Source organism: Rattus rattus, chromosome 9 (genome assembly GCF_011064425.1).
Source record: "Rattus rattus isolate New Zealand chromosome 9, Rrattus_CSIRO_v1, whole genome shotgun sequence".
In the NCBI taxonomy this organism is placed as follows: Eukaryota; Metazoa; Chordata; class Mammalia; order Rodentia; family Muridae; genus Rattus; species Rattus rattus.
In genome coordinates, this window is record NC_046162.1 from 13,326,362 (window position 1) to 13,342,858 (window position 16,497).

Sequence of the window (16,497 nt, forward strand, 5' to 3'; positions counted from 1 at the left end):
ATTTAGGGGCCTTTATCTACAGCTATATTTCTTAGTCACCGCTTTGGGCCATTGCTTTTGTTTTCTGGTTTCATTTATGGGGGGCTCAACATGATTTATGTCTTGGTATGGATTGATAGATCATAAGTTCAGTGATCAGTGTACGTGCTTTTCCACAGAAGGAAAGCCAATGTAAAAATTCTGTATATTTCATTGTAAAGCCTGTATAACAAATTAGACTTCTCTGATGTAGACGAATTTTTCCTGCGCATAGATTGGCGGGGGTTTTATTTGTACCACTGTCTTCCTGTTGGGACCTTTTCCCCTTTGTTGAGCTGTGGTTTATGATTACTGTCCACTGTTTTCCATGGTCTGCATAGGTATTACTGTCTTCACATCTTGGGTGCTGTCCAGCCTCTTGCTGCATGGGTCTCCTTTGCTGTCAGTTTTTACTGCCTTGACTCATTTTTTTTCTCTCGGTGCTTTATTTGTTGTTCTCCCTGGCCTTCTGCCCACACTACCTGTTGCCCTCTGTAATGGCTGACCTGACTGTTGTCTGGTGCTTTATCCCCATTCCCACTGAAGGAGAAGGCCTTTATGTGACTGCCTGACCTCACTCATGCTGCTGTTTGTTTAACGACACGTGCTGATTTCAGTGAAGTCGCTGTAGTAGCTGCTGCTCGCTCTTGTTCTTGTCACTGGTCTGATTGTGTGTGTCAGGACACCAGGGCTGACATCATGCTGCCCCATGCAGGTCTGTCTTTGGCCTGGATCCTCTTCGTCCAGCCCTTTGAGTTTCACACCCGGGCTCTGGCCCATGGATTGTCTATGCTGCAGTCCCATTCTGTCTTCATTGATTACGCTTATAAGTGTTTCAGCAACTTTGAAACGAAGTCCTTGAGTTTTCTGCTGTTTTTTAGCAGGAAGGTGCAGTGGCCTGTGTCACTGCATTTAGTGGGCGGGGCAGCTGCTGGTCGTACTCGCTGGTGTCCTGGTCACATATGTAATGTACACCCAGGCTGCCCGTGGTATGTGCTTGAGCTCTGATCATACCCGCTGACCTGTTGTTTTTGTTTCTTTTTAAAGTATTTGAATCATTTGTGGATTATGTGGCAGTAGAACAACTAGACGGTGACAATAAATACGACGCTGGGGAGCACGGCCTGCAGGTAACTTCCTTCCCGAGCTGTCTCTAGTCCTTTACCCAGGCACTGCTATACTGTGCTGTGCTGCTGTTTCTTGTGCTTTTGAGATCGAGCCGCCAGGCTTTCTCTTTGTGGTCTGATGAGGGGGGAGGATGCTTGTGTGATGAAGAGGTGATGAGGGGGGAGGATGTCTGTGTGATGAAGAGGTACAGTGTTCGGCAGGTAGAGTAGGTAGGTGAAGTGTGCTGTGAGAGCTGATTGTTTCCCGCCTCATCAGAATGTTTCCTGACCTTTATCAGAAAGTTTCTTGGTTGGTATTGTTTTGTTCTGTTTCATTTTTTGATAAAGGGTTTACTCTGTAACTCTGGTTAACCTGGAACCTGCTTTGTAGACCAGGCTAGTATCAAACTCAAAAATCCATGTGTCTCTGCCTCTGCCTCCAGCAGATCTGCCAGGGCAGGCATGCATCCCCACGTGGAGCTCTTGTTACTAGGTGCTCTGTCTGCTCCATTCTGAGAGGCGGGCTTTTAGGGTAAGCAATGCATCCCCAGGGTGTGCCCAGGGGACTGACCGTGTACAAGCAACATTACTGCAGTGGGGAGCGTGGCGGTGGTTGCTGCTCAGGCTCCCCGGGCAGCCTGGAGGAATAAGACTCGCTTTCAGGTTTATGACTGGACTGATCGCTCAGTGAGTCTATTCTAGATTTATATTGTATCTGTCATTCATTGGCAGAGTTTTTCTCTGTCGCCCCGGCTATCCTGGAACCTGCTCTGTAGACCAGGCTGGCCTCAAACTTGCCTGCCTCTGCCTCCCAAGGGTTTAGACTAAAGGTGGATACTAGGCTGGATTCAGGGAACGTATTGTCAGAGCACTTACCAGGCCTGCCAACTTGTAACTCGTGGTGTCCTTACTGGCCCGGATCCCTGAGTCAGAGCCTTTGCTGCGCATATGAATGAGAATCGGGAGAGGTACTGGAGAAGAAGCCCTGCAGCCGGCCCTTTCCCGCCCCAGATGGTTTAGGGGCTACATGTGCAGCAAGTAGGGCAGAGTGCTCACTTGAGTGGGAGGCGTGGGAGTGGAATATTTTAGTTGGTGGTGGTGTGGAGTAGCCTGAACCTCTGTCTTTCTTTGTCTTTCATGAGGGAGCCCTATATTCAACATCCTCTTGTATTACAAAGAATATTGCCAAATAGGTTTCCATCTGTTAACTGGGAGTGGAATTGGAAATGAAGGGTTGAGGTTGAGGTGTGACAGGTAGGGCTAAGCATCGTGAGCCCCTGAGACTGTGCTCAGCATTCAGGGAAGGGGGCCGTTAACATCTGTGCTTGTTCTCAAGGGCTTCTAGCATGCTCTCTTCATAGGACTTGAAGCAGCTTTTTGGTCTTGGTGGTTTTAAGACAAGGTTTCTCCCTGTACCCCTGGTTGACCTGAAACTGGTTCTGTAGACCCAGGTTGGCCTCTAGTCAGTTTTCTTGTTAATAATTTTTTGTGGTTCTGTTTTTCATAGTGATGGATGGCTATAATATTGCTGGTAGAAAGTGGCCTTTTAAATAACCAGTGTCCCTGGCTGACCATCCAGGTTATGTTGTAATCTCCTAAAGAGACATCCAAACTTCTTCACATTCACCACCAAAACTCCCCAAGTGTGTTTCTTTAATGCTGGAACTGTTATTTTCTGTGTATGTACATGCATGATGTGCATATGTAGCATGTGTGTGGAGATATGTTGGGAGGTCAGGGCAACTTTGGACACGGCAGTTCTTTGATTCCATCTTGAGGTGATCCTGTGATCACACGGTCTGCACCCTTGTGGAGCAGTGAATTGCCTTCACCTCTGATCCGTCTCCCTCGTGAGAAGCGCTGCTTTTCCAGTGTAAGCAGAGGAGTACTGGGTGGGATGGGACACACACATTCAATCCCAGGATTTGGTAGGCGAAGACGAGTGAGGTCCAGGCCAGCCAGGGTGACGTGGTAAAACTGTCACCCCAAAAGACTGGTAAACCTGGAGTGGTAACTTAGGAGACAGGTAGGAAGGGGGTCACCATAAGTTCAAAGTTTATAAAGTAAAGACCCCCATCTCCAAGAAAATCAAAATAAAAGAGGTGAACTCGGCATTTCTTCTCAACTTGCAGGAAGCAGAGAAGGGTGTGAAGTTCCTGACCTTGCCCCCAGTCTTACACCTGCAGCTCATGCGGTTCATGTACGACCCTCAGACGGACCAAAACATCAAGATCAATGACAGGTGGGCCTTGACCTCTGCCGTGCTCTCTGTTGATTGTCCCTCTCAGTGATAGCGCCCTGACCCCAACCCTCTGCTCTGCCATGTTGAAAGCAGAGGGCAGGGTTTTCTGACTAAGTCAGAGTTTTTCTTTAGTTTTTGACTAAATGTAGATTGATTATTTATTTATTTATTTATTTATTTACTTACTTATTTATTTACCATGAGTGTTTTGTTTTTAGCCTCTAGAATGTGCTAGGGCTTCCAGGAGTGATGGCGGATGTCCAGTTTTAAGACAGCAGATCCAAGAATTTAGGGATGTGCATGCTTCCATTGGTAATGTGTGTGGTTACCATGTATGAGACCTGGGCTTCATGCCTAGCACTGCGAGAAGCAGGTCTGGTCCAGCATAGGACAGGTGGAGAGAACAACATTAGACATTCAGGGTCATCCTTAGAGCCACAGTGAGTTTAAGGCCAGCCTGTCCTAAGTGTTAATGAACCTTTGTATGGATGATAATGCATGCTTTCTCTGGGGTTCTTTCTTTTATTTTTTTGTTCAAGACAGGGAGGGTTTCTTGTGCAACAGCCCCTGGTAGTCTTGGGGCTCACTCTGTAGAGACATTATTGCCTGGCTTATTTGCTTTTGTATACAAAATTTTACCCTTATTAATTTGAACAGCAGCTTTGAACCAGATACGTGATGGTTGGTCGTCATTCATGTTTGCAGGAAGAATTTGACCGAATTAAATTGTTTACACAAATGGATGTATGCTAGGTTGCCTGTGTTTAATGACCTGTTTTCTGCACACCTCCTCCTCTCTGCTTTTATTGGAATTGTTGCCATCATTTTTAAAATTTTTCTTAAATATCCAGGTCGGACATTTTCAGCAGACAATCCCAAGGCAGTAAGTAAGGCTGAATTCAAGCAGCCCTCGGCCACTAGATTCCTATATACTTTTGGACTCTGTTCCACTTTGTGTGGCTTTCCTTCCTGCCTCTGAAGGCTATTTACTTAATTTTGAGAGGGCTTAACCAGCTCACCAGGACCATAAACTTCTCATCACTGAGCCAACACGCATATGCCCAATTGGTGAAAGCTCATGGCCCCATGCTTGCTAGGCTGGCTCTGTACCAGCTGAGCTGCTTACCCCATGCTTGAGTATAGTTTAATTTGCCATTGATAAGACTTAGCAGTATGGACTGGAGAGGTGGCTCAGCAGTCAAAAGCACTGACTGCTCTTCCAGAGGTCCTGAGTTCAAATCCCAGCAACCACATGGTGACTCACAACCATCTGTAATGGGATCTGATGCCCTCTTCTGGTGTCTGAAGACAGTACTCATATATAATAATAAATCTTTTTTTTTTTTTTTTAAAGGCTTAGCAATGTAAAGAAAAGTAAGATCTTTTTTACACACACGTCTCTCTGACTAGCCTGCTCTTTCTTTAGCATCAAGGTGTCCTCAGTTCATTCCTAGATGCCTTAGGCTTATGTGCACACTAAAATTGAGTTCAGAGTAAATTTACTATGAGATGGTTGGGTAAACTCTTTTAACTTGAACTTGATAGTATCTTAGTGTTCTCTCTGAATTTTCCCTTAACTTTAGAGTGATATAAATAACTTTTTTGTAATAGGTACTCCTATAGAAGAAGTAGCTTCAGGAGCCTTCAAAGTCACCCATAGTTCATGATTAATGATGCACAATCAAATTATACGAGTTCAAAAATAAAGCTCTAAAGGATACCATATTTTACATGCAAGTTGATAATTGATTTTTAAAAGATTTTTAATACTCTTTTTAAAAATATTTTTAATAGGTTTGAGTTTCCAGAACAGTTACCACTTGATGAATTTTTGCAAAAAACAGACCCTAAGGACCCTGCAAATTATATTCTCCATGCAGTCTTGGTTCACAGTGGAGATAATCATGGTGGACATTACGTGGTTTACCTAAACCCCAAAGGGGATGGCAAAGTAAGTGCTGGCCTTGGGTGCCTATATCTGTGTTGTGCTACATGCTTCATGAACTCACTTCCTTCCCAGCCCTTGTATTTTGGAGGAGAAAGGAGTCGTGTGTGTTTGTTTTTTGACTGGAGTGCTGTTTTCTTGACTAATTTTTGACAGTGTGAAACAATCGCGTGCAGCTGATGAGTGCTGACATAGCAATTTTCCTTGGATGGGCAGGGAGGCCTCACTGAATCAGGACTGTACACATGTCCGCCATCACCCTCCACAGTCCCTGACGTGGCACCTTGCCATGGTTTTCATGACAATGGGAAAGAAGGCCCAAAGGTTTTCAGAATAGATACTTTATTGGCTGGGACATTCAAAATGACTTTGTCCAAGACAAATGAGACGATCATTGTTATATAATTTTTAAGTCAGCTTGCCATGGCATTGTTTTGCTGTTTTATTAAAATCTTCTATTGAATTATATTAAGTACAGCATGAAGTTTTTACTTAATGAATTCATCGTACTCTGTGCCTGTAACTCCCCACACGATTGCTGCTGTGCAAATGATTGGTCCAAAGTTGAAACAGGCCATTTTGAGTAGGTAGCAATGGGCACATGGTTCCTCCCTCAAATTTTGAGCAGAAGACGGAAGTGCTCATGGTATTGTAGAAGGGTGTGTTTGCTCAGCAGTGCCTTTAGTGTTGTTCTCTACTCACATCTACCTGCTTTCCTTGCAGTGGTGTAAATTTGATGATGACGTGGTATCCAGGTGTACTAAAGAAGAAGCTATCGAGCACAATTATGGGGGTCATGATGACGATCTATCTGTTCGACACTGCACAAATGCCTATATGTTAGTGTACATCAGGGAATCAAAGCTGAGTGAGTAGTTTTGCTCGGTATAGTTTTCTGCAAAGACTCTGACTGCCTTGGCCTTCTGTCTGTAATACAGTACCGTAAAGCATGATGGAGATGCTGTGTTGCTCCCCAAAGTCCCCACTCCACTCCTGTCTATCCCCACCGTCTACAAAGCAAGCTGCATTGGGCTTGTGGGCTCAACACGGTCCCAAGTCCTTCCACAACCCTGGGTTGTTAGTGAAGAACTGACAGGAGGCCCTTTAAGGAGGGGAACGCAGAGTAAGCACCAGGTGAAAGGATGCATTTGTCCTGCAGGTGAAGTGTTACAAGCTGTCACCGACCATGATATTCCTCAGCAGTTGGTGGAACGTTTGCAAGAAGAGAAAAGGATCGAGGCTCAGAAGCGGAAGGAGCGGCAGGAAGCCCATCTCTACATGCAAGTGCAGGTCAGCCTCTGGCTAGGGAGGCTGCTGTGTGTGCAGTGCCGTGGGCCTGTGCTGTCCAAGCTCAGTAGCTCCTTTGAACAGTGTGGGCATCGGTGCAGCCGCAGGGGCACACGAGGTGGAGAGGCAAGTGGTTGAAGCCTTCTGAGTGTGCTCGGGGTCACGCGTCTCCCTGGTTGTAAGCTCAGCTCTGTGTGCCTTCAGATAGTTGCAGAGGACCAGTTTTGTGGCCACCAAGGAAATGACATGTACGACGAGGAGAAAGTGAGGTACACCGTGTTCAAGGTTCTGAAGAACTCCTCCCTGGCCGAGTTTGTTCAGAGCCTCTCGCAGACCATGGTGGGTATAGCTGCTCTGCTCACCCCCAGCTGTCGATACCATGAGACACTCACTACCTGGTTGATGCACTGTGCCCGAAACGATGTCGAGCTAAGCTCCTGACCTGGCAGTCAGAATCTTTAATCTCAGCATCCGCTTCCTTCAGTCCCCAAACCTAACCTTGAAGCAGATCTCAGAAGGAGCTTATGGGGACTGTTTGTTCCTGTACTGCCACCACCAGTTTCTGGTGAAATAGCCTTTTGAGCTTAGCCCTGGAGTGTCACAGTAGTCCTGACTTTCTAGAAGGCACAAATTGTCCAAGCCATGGGACAAGAGTGTAAAGTTTGATCCTATCCCATTCCCTTTTACTCACAGAAGCATTCAGTTTATTAAGAAGTAAGATGCTGGGGTTGGGGATTTAGCTCAGTGGTAGAGCGCTTGCCTAGTAAACGCAAGGCCCTGGGTTTTCCCCAGCTCCGAAAAAAAGAAAAAGAAAAAAAAAAAAAGTAAGATGCTTGTTGTTTTAATACGTTTTGAATTGTTTTCAGGGGTTTCCACAAGATCAGATTCGATTATGGCCTATGCAAGCAAGGAGTAACGGGACAAAGCGGCCTGCAATGTTAGATAATGAAGCCGACGGCAGCAAAACAGTAAATATTGTTGCTAGATCCTCTGCGGGAGGCTCCTGTCCTGCACTTAGCGGCCTTGTGCCCCTTTGGGTTGCATTCAGTAGAGCTGGACATACTCTGCACTACTCAAGTGTAGTTGTCAGTCACCCCATCACCTAAGCCATTGCAACCTTCTAAAATCAGCATCTCTTTTGGAAATAGATGATTGAACTGAGTGATAATGAAAACCCTTGGACAATATTCCTGGAAACAGTTGACCCTGAGCTGGCTGCTAGTGGAGCAACACTGCCCAAGTTTGATAAAGATCGTAAGTGCCCACGAGCCGCCTGTGCTTTTAGATGAGTCAGTGGTTTGGAGTCCTCCTTGATCTCAGCAGAGGGCTGAAGCTTCCTTCCCTTGGAGAAGGAGCTCCTGGGGTCACACTCCTCCTTCAGTCCCTTCCGGTGCCACGGGACGTCTACTCTGGCTGAGCCTCCTGTAAGAGGGAGCAGGCAGGAGGGGTGCCGTGCTCCTGGCTCCTGGCCACCACTCTGGTCAGAGGGCGAGGCAGGGCCTGCAGGCAGCTACCTGGTCACTTTCCAGACGCTTCACCTTAAGCCACATGGCCTGTGTGAGGGCATGCTGAAGCCATCATGGCTATGCCACTAAGCAAGTGGCTGCCCCACAGACCAGCTTGCTTTTGCTGTGTAAGAGCAGCCGAGGGGTCACTTTTGTGGAGGATGCCCCAACTGTGATAAAGTCACCTGGGAATTGTGGTCCAGTAGTCAGGGCCAAGTCTCAGTTGCTACACTGAGTCCGTCCTGTTTACCTCCTCAAACACTGGGTCATGAGCTGTGGCTTGTGTGTGACGCCCACCTCTGCCATCACAGGATCAGCCTCCTGAAGGATCCTCGTGTCACTCTTACTTTCTGGGGACTTCTCACTGTGCGGGGTTGTTACATAACCTAAGCTTGCTTGTTAGCATTTTCAAACATTGTACTAAAGGTTAGGACACTAACAGCCTGTTCATCACTTGTAGATGATGTAATGTTATTTTTGAAGATGTATGATCCTAAAACACGGAGCTTGAATTACTGTGGACACATCTACACACCCATATCCTGTAAAATACGTAAGTCCTGGCTGCACTCCCTTCGCACTACACTTTGCTTAGTGCATGGCGGTTGTGTATTTCATAGGTTTCTTCCACTCTAGGTGACTTGCTCCCGGTTATGTGTGACAGAGCAGGATTTATCCAGGATACTAGCCTTATCCTCTATGAGGTTTGCTCGTTTTATTTCTCTGTACTCACTACATCATTTCTGCTTGGGGAGGGAGGTTGTGCTCTTAGTCTTGAAAATCATTAGTTCTTACTGTGCACTTGATTTGGGTCGTCTCTCTTGGTGGGTAGGATGGGTGTTGAAGCAAGGTTTCCCTGGGTGTGGCCCTGGCTGTCCAAAAAGCTCGATCTGTAGACCAGGCTGCCTCAAATTGGGAGATCTGCTATGCATTTTCAGTATCTGATTCTTACCTGTTTAGGATTGGGGATCATTAGATACTTAAGAGATTAGTTTTTCCATTTGTATTTTGACTTACTTAATAAAAATGTGTGTTACCCAGTGGTGGTCTGAGTTTGGAAGGCTCTTGCTCGAGTCCAGGGCCAACCTAAAACCCAAGGAGACCCTAAAATGCACAACATGAAGATGAAAAAGACGTGAATGTAGACAAGGCATAAAAACAATAACAACAAAATCTGGTCATAAAAAAGTTCTTAAATGTAACCACTGCTATCTCTTCCTGCAGGAAGTTAAGCCGAATTTAACAGAGAGAATTCAGGACTATGATGTGTCTCTTGATAAAGCCCTTGATGAGCTGATGGATGGTGACATCATAGTGTTTCAGAAGTATGTGTTGTCATTTTCATCTGTGTGCATAGCAAATGATCTTTGGTCAGGCCTAGGTCTAGCAAACATTTTTACTGTGCTTTGCACTGCAGTGGAGTGTCCTCATCACGGACAGTTGGTGTTCTGGGCCATACCCAAACAGTTGGTATTAGAGACAGCGAGCATTGACCTTATTTAAGGTCCTCTTAGTAATGAGGTGGCGAGCACCTGTAATCCTAGAACTTGGGAAGTAGAGAGGCTGGAGGAGGACCCAGGAGCAAGTTTTGTGGTCTGCTAAGGCAGTGCGAGAGCCTGTCTCCCAAGCCAAGTTCTCCGATGTCCTACGAATGTTGGACCAAACTGAGGCATCTTTATAAAGTACAAACAAGTCCATTTCCTTCTCTGAGAGTACTCAAGATTACCCTTCTTTGGAAGATTCCTCCTCTGGCAGCTCACTTGGCTGCCTGTGGTAGAGCCTCCATGAGTATGTGCCTTCTTGTTTTCATGTGTATGAATGTTTTGTCTGTCTGTATCTATGCACCATGCACGTGTCTGCTGCTGGTGGAAGCCAGTAGCGGGTGTCAAGGTAGATCCCTTGGGACTGGAATTAAAGATTGTTATTAGCCACCACGTGGCTGTTAGTGATGGAGCCCAGGTCCTCTGGAAATGCTCTTAACCTGGGCCACCTCTCCAGGCCTATACTGGCCTTTCTTGTTACAAAGGTGGCTAAGGTAGATTCTGTGTAGCTTCCAGTGAGCACACGCAGTGTGCAGTTTGTCTTGCATCCTACTGTTTAGTTTCACTGTTGTCGTGCATGTGTTCTTCCCAGGGATGACCCGGAAAACGATAACAGTGAGCTACCCACTGCTAAGGAGTACTTCAGAGACCTCTACCATCGCGTCGATGTCATCTTCTGTGACAAAACGATCCCTAATGACCCTGGGTTTGTGGTCACCTTATCAAATAGGATGAATTATTTTCAGGTATTGAACAGTGCTCTTTGAGAAAGGAAGACTGCCTTGAGACAGCTTTTGAGTTTCAGCTTCCTTATATTATCACATAAGTGTAATGTGCAGATGTAACAGCAGTTACCGACGCCGCAGCCTGTCACATTATCTCGTGCTGTATGCATACATATAGTTCAAGTGAAAACCCTTATCAGATAGTGCTTCCATGGTGACGTGTTTAAGGATGTCGTTTTGTTCTGAGTAATAGTAAATTTCTAGGGAATTTCAGTTCATACTGCATGTGAATATCACTTTTTTTTTTTTTTTTTTTTTTAGAAATAAACAATGAACCCCAAGACTTAAGAGCAAATGCCCAACCTTTCCCTAGAGTGCTAACCTCCCTTTGTCTGGTCTTTTTCTACTCCTTAGGTTGCAAAGACAGTTGCACAGAGGCTCAACACAGACCCCATGTTGCTTCAGTTTTTCAAGTCTCAAGGGTAAGTGAGCCTCTGGATGCTCTTTCCTGTGTTCCGCGTTCCTCCAGGCGTTGTGTGAAAACATTTACTAGATAGCTAGGTCACCTGAAACACAGGTGTATTTCATCACTTCGGTCTTAACCACATGACCCAGAGGAGGTGCAGTATTTGTCCACCCCTCTCATGCTGGACTAGGTTTTGGCTGGCCCTTCATGTTTCATTGGATCCAGGGCCTATGCAGCTACAGAGTTTGTGTGCTCTCTGTCCCTTCTCAGAGTGTTTAAGTCTTGTGGTGAGAGACTGCGGTCTGGGGACCGGGCTAGGTAGGCTCACAACTTTCAGACAGTGCATACCCAACTCTGCTTTTGTTGGTGTGTATTGTAGACCAATAAACAAGTTTATTTGTGTGCTGTTCTATTGCAGTTATAGGGACGGCCCCGGTAATCCCCTTAGGCATAATTACGAAGGTACTTTAAGAGATCTTCTACAATTCTTCAAGCCAAGACAACCTAAGAAACTTTACTATCAGCAGGTGAGTCCAAGTCACCCTAACTGGATGATGGGGGGAGGGTACGAATGGCTTTTCTGAGGAGTGTGTTTAAACAAGTGCCTCTTTCTCTTGATAGCTTAAGATGAAAATCACGGACTTTGAGAACAGGAGAAGTTTTAAGTGTATATGGTTAAACAGCCAATTTAGGGAAGAGGTAAGCATTTTTTTTTTTTTTTTTTTTTTTAAATCTAGTGTCACTGTTAACCTGTCAGACCTCTAGAAGTAAAACAAGAGAGTATTCTTAGTGTGGGCATATGGTAGTGACCTTTGAAAGCCAGAAGTGAACATCGCTGAGCCCAAACAGGAGCTTGAAGTGTCTCGGTGGTTCCTTGGCCCAGTAAGTGCTGTGTTCTCTTCATGCTGCTACTGCAGCCTTGGCCTAACCTAACTGGAGAACATCCTGCCAGGAATGTGCACACAGCCAAGCTGTGCCACTCCTGTCAAGAAAAGATCCCACTCACTGGTCAGCAGAGTGAGCCTCTCCATCCCCTCTTGACCAGTCTCCTGATGCTTCAAAGAAGCCCCTGAAATCCCGGTTCAGTGGAGACTGTCCTCCTGTAGTGACTGAGTCCACTGTGTGCGACTTTGAGTGAAGTTACTGGGTGTGTTGTAGCAGGAGTCTGTTTTCTTTAAAACCTTGTGTCATCCTGTCATCACAGGAAATAACACTATACCCAGACAAGCATGGCTGTGTCCGGGACCTGTTAGAAGAATGTAAAAAAGCCGTGGAGCTTGGTGACAAAGCGTCAGGGAGACTTAGGCAAGTATCTCCTGAGCTGCAGGAGGGAGAAGCAGCCCTGTCTCCTGCTTCTGGTGTCTTGCCCATCTCCCACCTTCTCCTCATCTGTTGACTGCAGCGTGTAGAGGGTGTGAGGCCTGGAGCAGAGCGGCCGGAGTCCATACAGCTTGGGTGTCCACGTCCTGGGTGGTTGAGGAGACTCCCAATGTAGCTCCATGCAGATTGTAAAGTGACTCTGCTTTTCTGTGTCTTGTGTGTTCCTACGGTTTTGCCTTATGGAAGTCTCCAAGACCAGTGGAGGAATTTTGAATTTTAATAGCAGCAGGAAGGGCTCGGGTTACCGTCACTGGGATGTGATAGATACTGCAGTCAGGCATGTGGTGGTGCCTACCTGGAGCTCTTCTCTGAGCACTGTCACGCTCACCTCCTGTGCCCTTACTTGAGATAAACTCTTCATTCCCCATTCTTCTTTTCTTAGGCTGCTAGAAATTGTGAGCTACAAAATTATTGGTGTGCACCAAGAAGATGAACTATTAGAGTGCTTATCTCCTGCAACGAGTCGGACTTTTAGAATAGAGGTAACTGTCACCTTGGTGTCTCAGCTTGTAGGCCTGCAGGTGCAGGGTCTGCCTCGTGCTGGGGTTGGCTGCCACCATGGCATCCGTCCGCTCCATACAAAGTAGCCTGAGTTGTTAGGTCAATTCTCAGAGTTCTCAGAGGTTAATTTCCTTTGAGGCTTTAAAAATGCTGCAATATGAAAAAATGCACATAGCATAGAGTAATGAGCCGCTGCCTGGTGTGTACATGGTGTACAGTGGCCTCGTGCGGCTGTTGGCACCCAGAGCCTGTCCACCCCAAACCACTGCTGCTGCCTTTTAGCCTGTTGCTCCTGACCCCTTGTGAGGGAAGTCATGTGGATTTTAAGTTCCCTGGGTTCAGGTGTGGTGGAACACTTATGCCTGCCTTTGTATCTGTGCGCTGCATGCAGAGTCCACAACAGGGTGTCAGATCTGCTGGAGCTGGAGAAAAAGATGTTGTGGTCCACTGTGGGTTGTGTGTGGGAATCACTTTCTGCTATAAAAGGACACCAGCTCCCACTGTGCCTTCCAGACCACAGCACAGTGACCTTCCTTCTCTTCTGTCCACCCACCCAGTCAGTTTCTGTCACCCCTGGTAGTGCCAATGTGGTGGACACATGAGCCTTTGGTCATCTATATCTAAATGGGAATGTACCCCGTTGAGTGTCAGGTTAGAATTTAAAGTCTTCGTGGTTAAATGTGTCTCCAGGAAATACCTTTGGACCAGGTAGACATCGATAAGGAAAACGAGATGCTAATCACAGTGGCACATTTCCACAAAGAGGTGTTTGGGACATTCGGAATTCCGTTTTTGCTGAGGATACACCAGGTAAGAGTTGAAAGGGCATCTCCTGTCAGATCCCTGCCCCCTCGAGTGTCTTGGGGAGACAGCTGTGGCTTTGGCATTGAGCATCCCTAACCGTCCTTTGTCTTCCCAGGGTGAGCATTTCAGAGAAGTGATGAAGCGGATTCAGAGCCTGCTGGATATCCAGGAAAAGGAGTTTGAAAAGGTGTGTGCTCTTGAGCCTGGCCCCGCCTCAGTGGCTGGCACTTAAATTAAGAGTGAGGCGCTGAGCCCCTCTGGTGGGCAGCAGAAGATAATGGGGGAGTTTTGCTTGTGTTTTCCAGTTTAAATTCGCAATTGTCATGATGGGCCGGCACCAGTACATCAATGAAGATGAGTATGAAGTGAATTTGAAGGACTTTGAGCCACAACCTGGTAAGAGGCTCTCAGGAGTGGCTGTCCTCTGGTCTGTAGGTCTTGGAACTGTCCAGCCATTGGGAGGCAGCAGCCATGGGATCAGGTCTATCTCCAGTGGTGCTCTGTTGGGGCTAAGGCAATGGAGAGACTCTTGGCTTAGCTTTAACAAACGGCTCATGGTCTCTGGCTTGACTGAGTGAGCAGCCACCTATGTGGGGACTTGTGGATCTGGTGGTTACCAGAACCCTGGGGTCTTAATGGTTTGTTCTTTGTCCCTGCCAGGTAACATGTCTCATCCTCGGCCTTGGCTAGGGCTTGACCACTTCAACAAAGCCCCAAAGAGGAGTCGCTACACTTACCTAGAAAAGGCAATTAAAATCCACAACTGACTTCCTTCCCGTGTCCAAGGCGAGGGACAGTGCGTGGGTGTGTGCCCTTTTTAACAGCCGTAGAACTCTGGTGCACGTGCACTCTACCCGAAGTCTCCAGCAAGAGGGTTTGCTGCCGATGTTATTTTATTTTGTTGAGGCTGTTCAGTTTGGCTTCTCTGTATCTATTGACTGCCCTTTTTGAGCAAAATGAAGGTGTTTTTATAAAGCTTGGATGCCAATGAGAGTTATTTTATGGTAACCACAATGCAAGGCAACCATCAGCATCATGGGAGGAGGAGAGGTTCCTAGGATGTGAGTCCCCGGCAGGAGGTATCTGGTTGGCACAGGCAGCTTGGCCACCTGCCCGGGTCCTGCCACCAGCCCTGCAGCTAGTCAGGCTGATGAATAGGCTCGTCCGATTTCTTCTTCAGTTAGACTTTGTGACCTGTGTGCCTGTAAAGGCAAACCAGAGAAACAGCCCTAATCAGTAGCACTCTCCTTCACCATGTGCGTTGCAGGCCCTCCTGGGGCTCCTCTCCTCAGCTGCCTGGAGTCTTTAATAACTGTCTCTTCTTCAGCTAGTTCTGTTGGGCAGCCCATTCACAAAGTGGATGCACTGAACACGGTCGGTCCTGACAGTCTTTTTATACACTGAGAACATTGTCAGATACAATTAAGGTTTACTCTGTTGCCCATTGGCAAACATAATGATCTGAGCAGGTGAAAAGTCACTCTAGGCTTGTGAGGACGGAGTGTGCGAGCGACCGAGGAGGAGAGCCTTTCAGCAAGAGCGCATGCTCGCTAGTGGTTAGGAAGCTGTTGACTTTGTAAAAAAGATAAAATAAAAAAGGAAAATGGAAAATGAAATTGTATATTTAATGAATGAAACCTGTACAATTTGCCCTGGGAGGAGGTTGTTTTCTGTTGGGTGAGTGCAAGTGAACTTGGCCGACTTGGACTCTGCGTAGCTTTACGGGCCCTCTCCTTGTTTCCCTTTCTGTTGGAGCTATGCCAGCTGCGTGTCTAGTTTGGAGTGCGAGTAGAACGAGCAAGCCACTCTTCTCCCCCCCACCCCCCCAGTGCTTCTGTTTGTTTCTGTAGCAGCAGTGTACACCAATCCTCCTGTATATTGCCTTTTTGCTGGAAAATGTTGTATGTTGAATAAAATTTTCTATAAAAATTATAACCCAGTGAGTGCTGTGGAAGCCGAGGATGAGTGTGCTCTCCCTGGAAGAGGCCTGGGCGCTTTGGCAGGGTTCCAGCCGCCATGTGTTTTTCTCACGTAGCTTTTTCCTTTGGGTGGCAGTTTTTATTTTTGACACATGGTTTTGCCCTACAGGCCTAAAACTTGCTGTACAGACCAGTCTGGTCTTGAACTCACAAACATCCACCTGCCTCTGCTTCCCAAGTGCTGGATTTAAAGGTGTGAACACTACCCCTGGCTTCCCATTGGAGCTTGAGGAGTAAGGGTTTGTAAGGTGTTGGTGACACAGGCCTGTAATCCTAGTAGTTAGGAAGCTATGAGGGAGGAACGGCAAATCAACTGTGCTACACAGACCCTGACGAGTTCAGAAGTAGCGGATGGCAGAGAACTTGCTTAGTGTGTGAAGGGCCTGGCTTCCTTCCCAGTATCTAAGGAAAGTGCAGGAGTCCTCAGGTGTGGGATTCATGCATCTGTGTATTCAGACTGAGGAAGTGCAGGGTCTCTGGCCTGATTCTGAGCCAGTCTGTAACCTGACTTCCTTTCTCTGTTGCACTATGAATTGTGTGCCTTCTGATAACTTGTTGTATACACGTCAGTGGGAAAAGTAGCCACATGGGCCTCGATCCTGCTGGGCCCTTTGGCTGCAAATGAGAAGTTCCAGGTAGATCACAGGCAGGACAGTGAGGACTGCTCACGCAACGCTGGCCTTTGAACCCCAAGGTGTTCCTGTTTCAGGGTTTGTTGGGGTCGCTCAAACTTAGATACCCACGATTTCTATTCTCCCTTAAATATTAAATGACTATTTTTCAAAGAACTTCTTGTAGTGTTTCTTGTGTGCCGCATTCATTTTTCCATTCCTTCCCAGCTCCCAAAACACCAAGTCTTGAGATCATTTACCTGATTTGGGGGAAGGTAGAAGCAGATTTCTACTTCTGAATTTTAAGTACTAAAATTTAAGGGTTGTCTTCCAACCCTACTCATGAGTCCCCTGAAGACACCACTGGGTCCTCCTGCCCTGTGGCAT

At 46.7% G+C, this 16,497-nt stretch overlaps 1 protein-coding gene across 2 annotated transcripts in view; it reads left to right on the top strand.

Annotated features, from left to right (window-relative positions):
• Positions 1 to 15,452, top strand: part of Usp7 (ubiquitin specific peptidase 7) — a 44,003-nt gene extending 28,551 nt beyond the window's left edge. The window contains exons 11-31 of one of the 2 annotated variants that reach the window (XM_032914424.1): positions 1,066 to 1,148; positions 3,257 to 3,366; positions 5,161 to 5,317; positions 6,035 to 6,179; positions 6,471 to 6,601; positions 6,803 to 6,937; positions 7,465 to 7,566; positions 7,747 to 7,852; positions 8,564 to 8,656; positions 8,740 to 8,807; positions 9,328 to 9,428; positions 10,237 to 10,390; positions 10,784 to 10,851; positions 11,254 to 11,362; positions 11,457 to 11,534; positions 12,040 to 12,140; positions 12,598 to 12,697; positions 13,407 to 13,526; positions 13,636 to 13,707; positions 13,826 to 13,916; positions 14,181 to 15,452. In XM_032914424.1, coding sequence (XP_032770315.1) covers positions 1,066 to 1,148; positions 3,257 to 3,366; positions 5,161 to 5,317; positions 6,035 to 6,179; positions 6,471 to 6,601; positions 6,803 to 6,937; positions 7,465 to 7,566; positions 7,747 to 7,852; positions 8,564 to 8,656; positions 8,740 to 8,807; positions 9,328 to 9,428; positions 10,237 to 10,390; positions 10,784 to 10,851; positions 11,254 to 11,362; positions 11,457 to 11,534; positions 12,040 to 12,140; positions 12,598 to 12,697; positions 13,407 to 13,526; positions 13,636 to 13,707; positions 13,826 to 13,916; positions 14,181 to 14,287 — 2,231 coding nt within the window. In that variant the 3' untranslated portion in view covers positions 14,288 to 15,452. The remainder of the gene's footprint in view (positions 1 to 1,065; positions 1,149 to 3,256; positions 3,367 to 5,160; positions 5,318 to 6,034; positions 6,180 to 6,470; positions 6,602 to 6,802; positions 6,938 to 7,464; positions 7,567 to 7,746; positions 7,853 to 8,563; positions 8,657 to 8,739; positions 8,808 to 9,327; positions 9,429 to 10,236; positions 10,391 to 10,783; positions 10,852 to 11,253; positions 11,363 to 11,456; positions 11,535 to 12,039; positions 12,141 to 12,597; positions 12,698 to 13,406; positions 13,527 to 13,635; positions 13,708 to 13,825; positions 13,917 to 14,180) is intronic. The other variant, XM_032914425.1, reaches the window with a different exon arrangement.
• Positions 15,453 to 16,497: the final 1,045 nt, after the last annotated feature.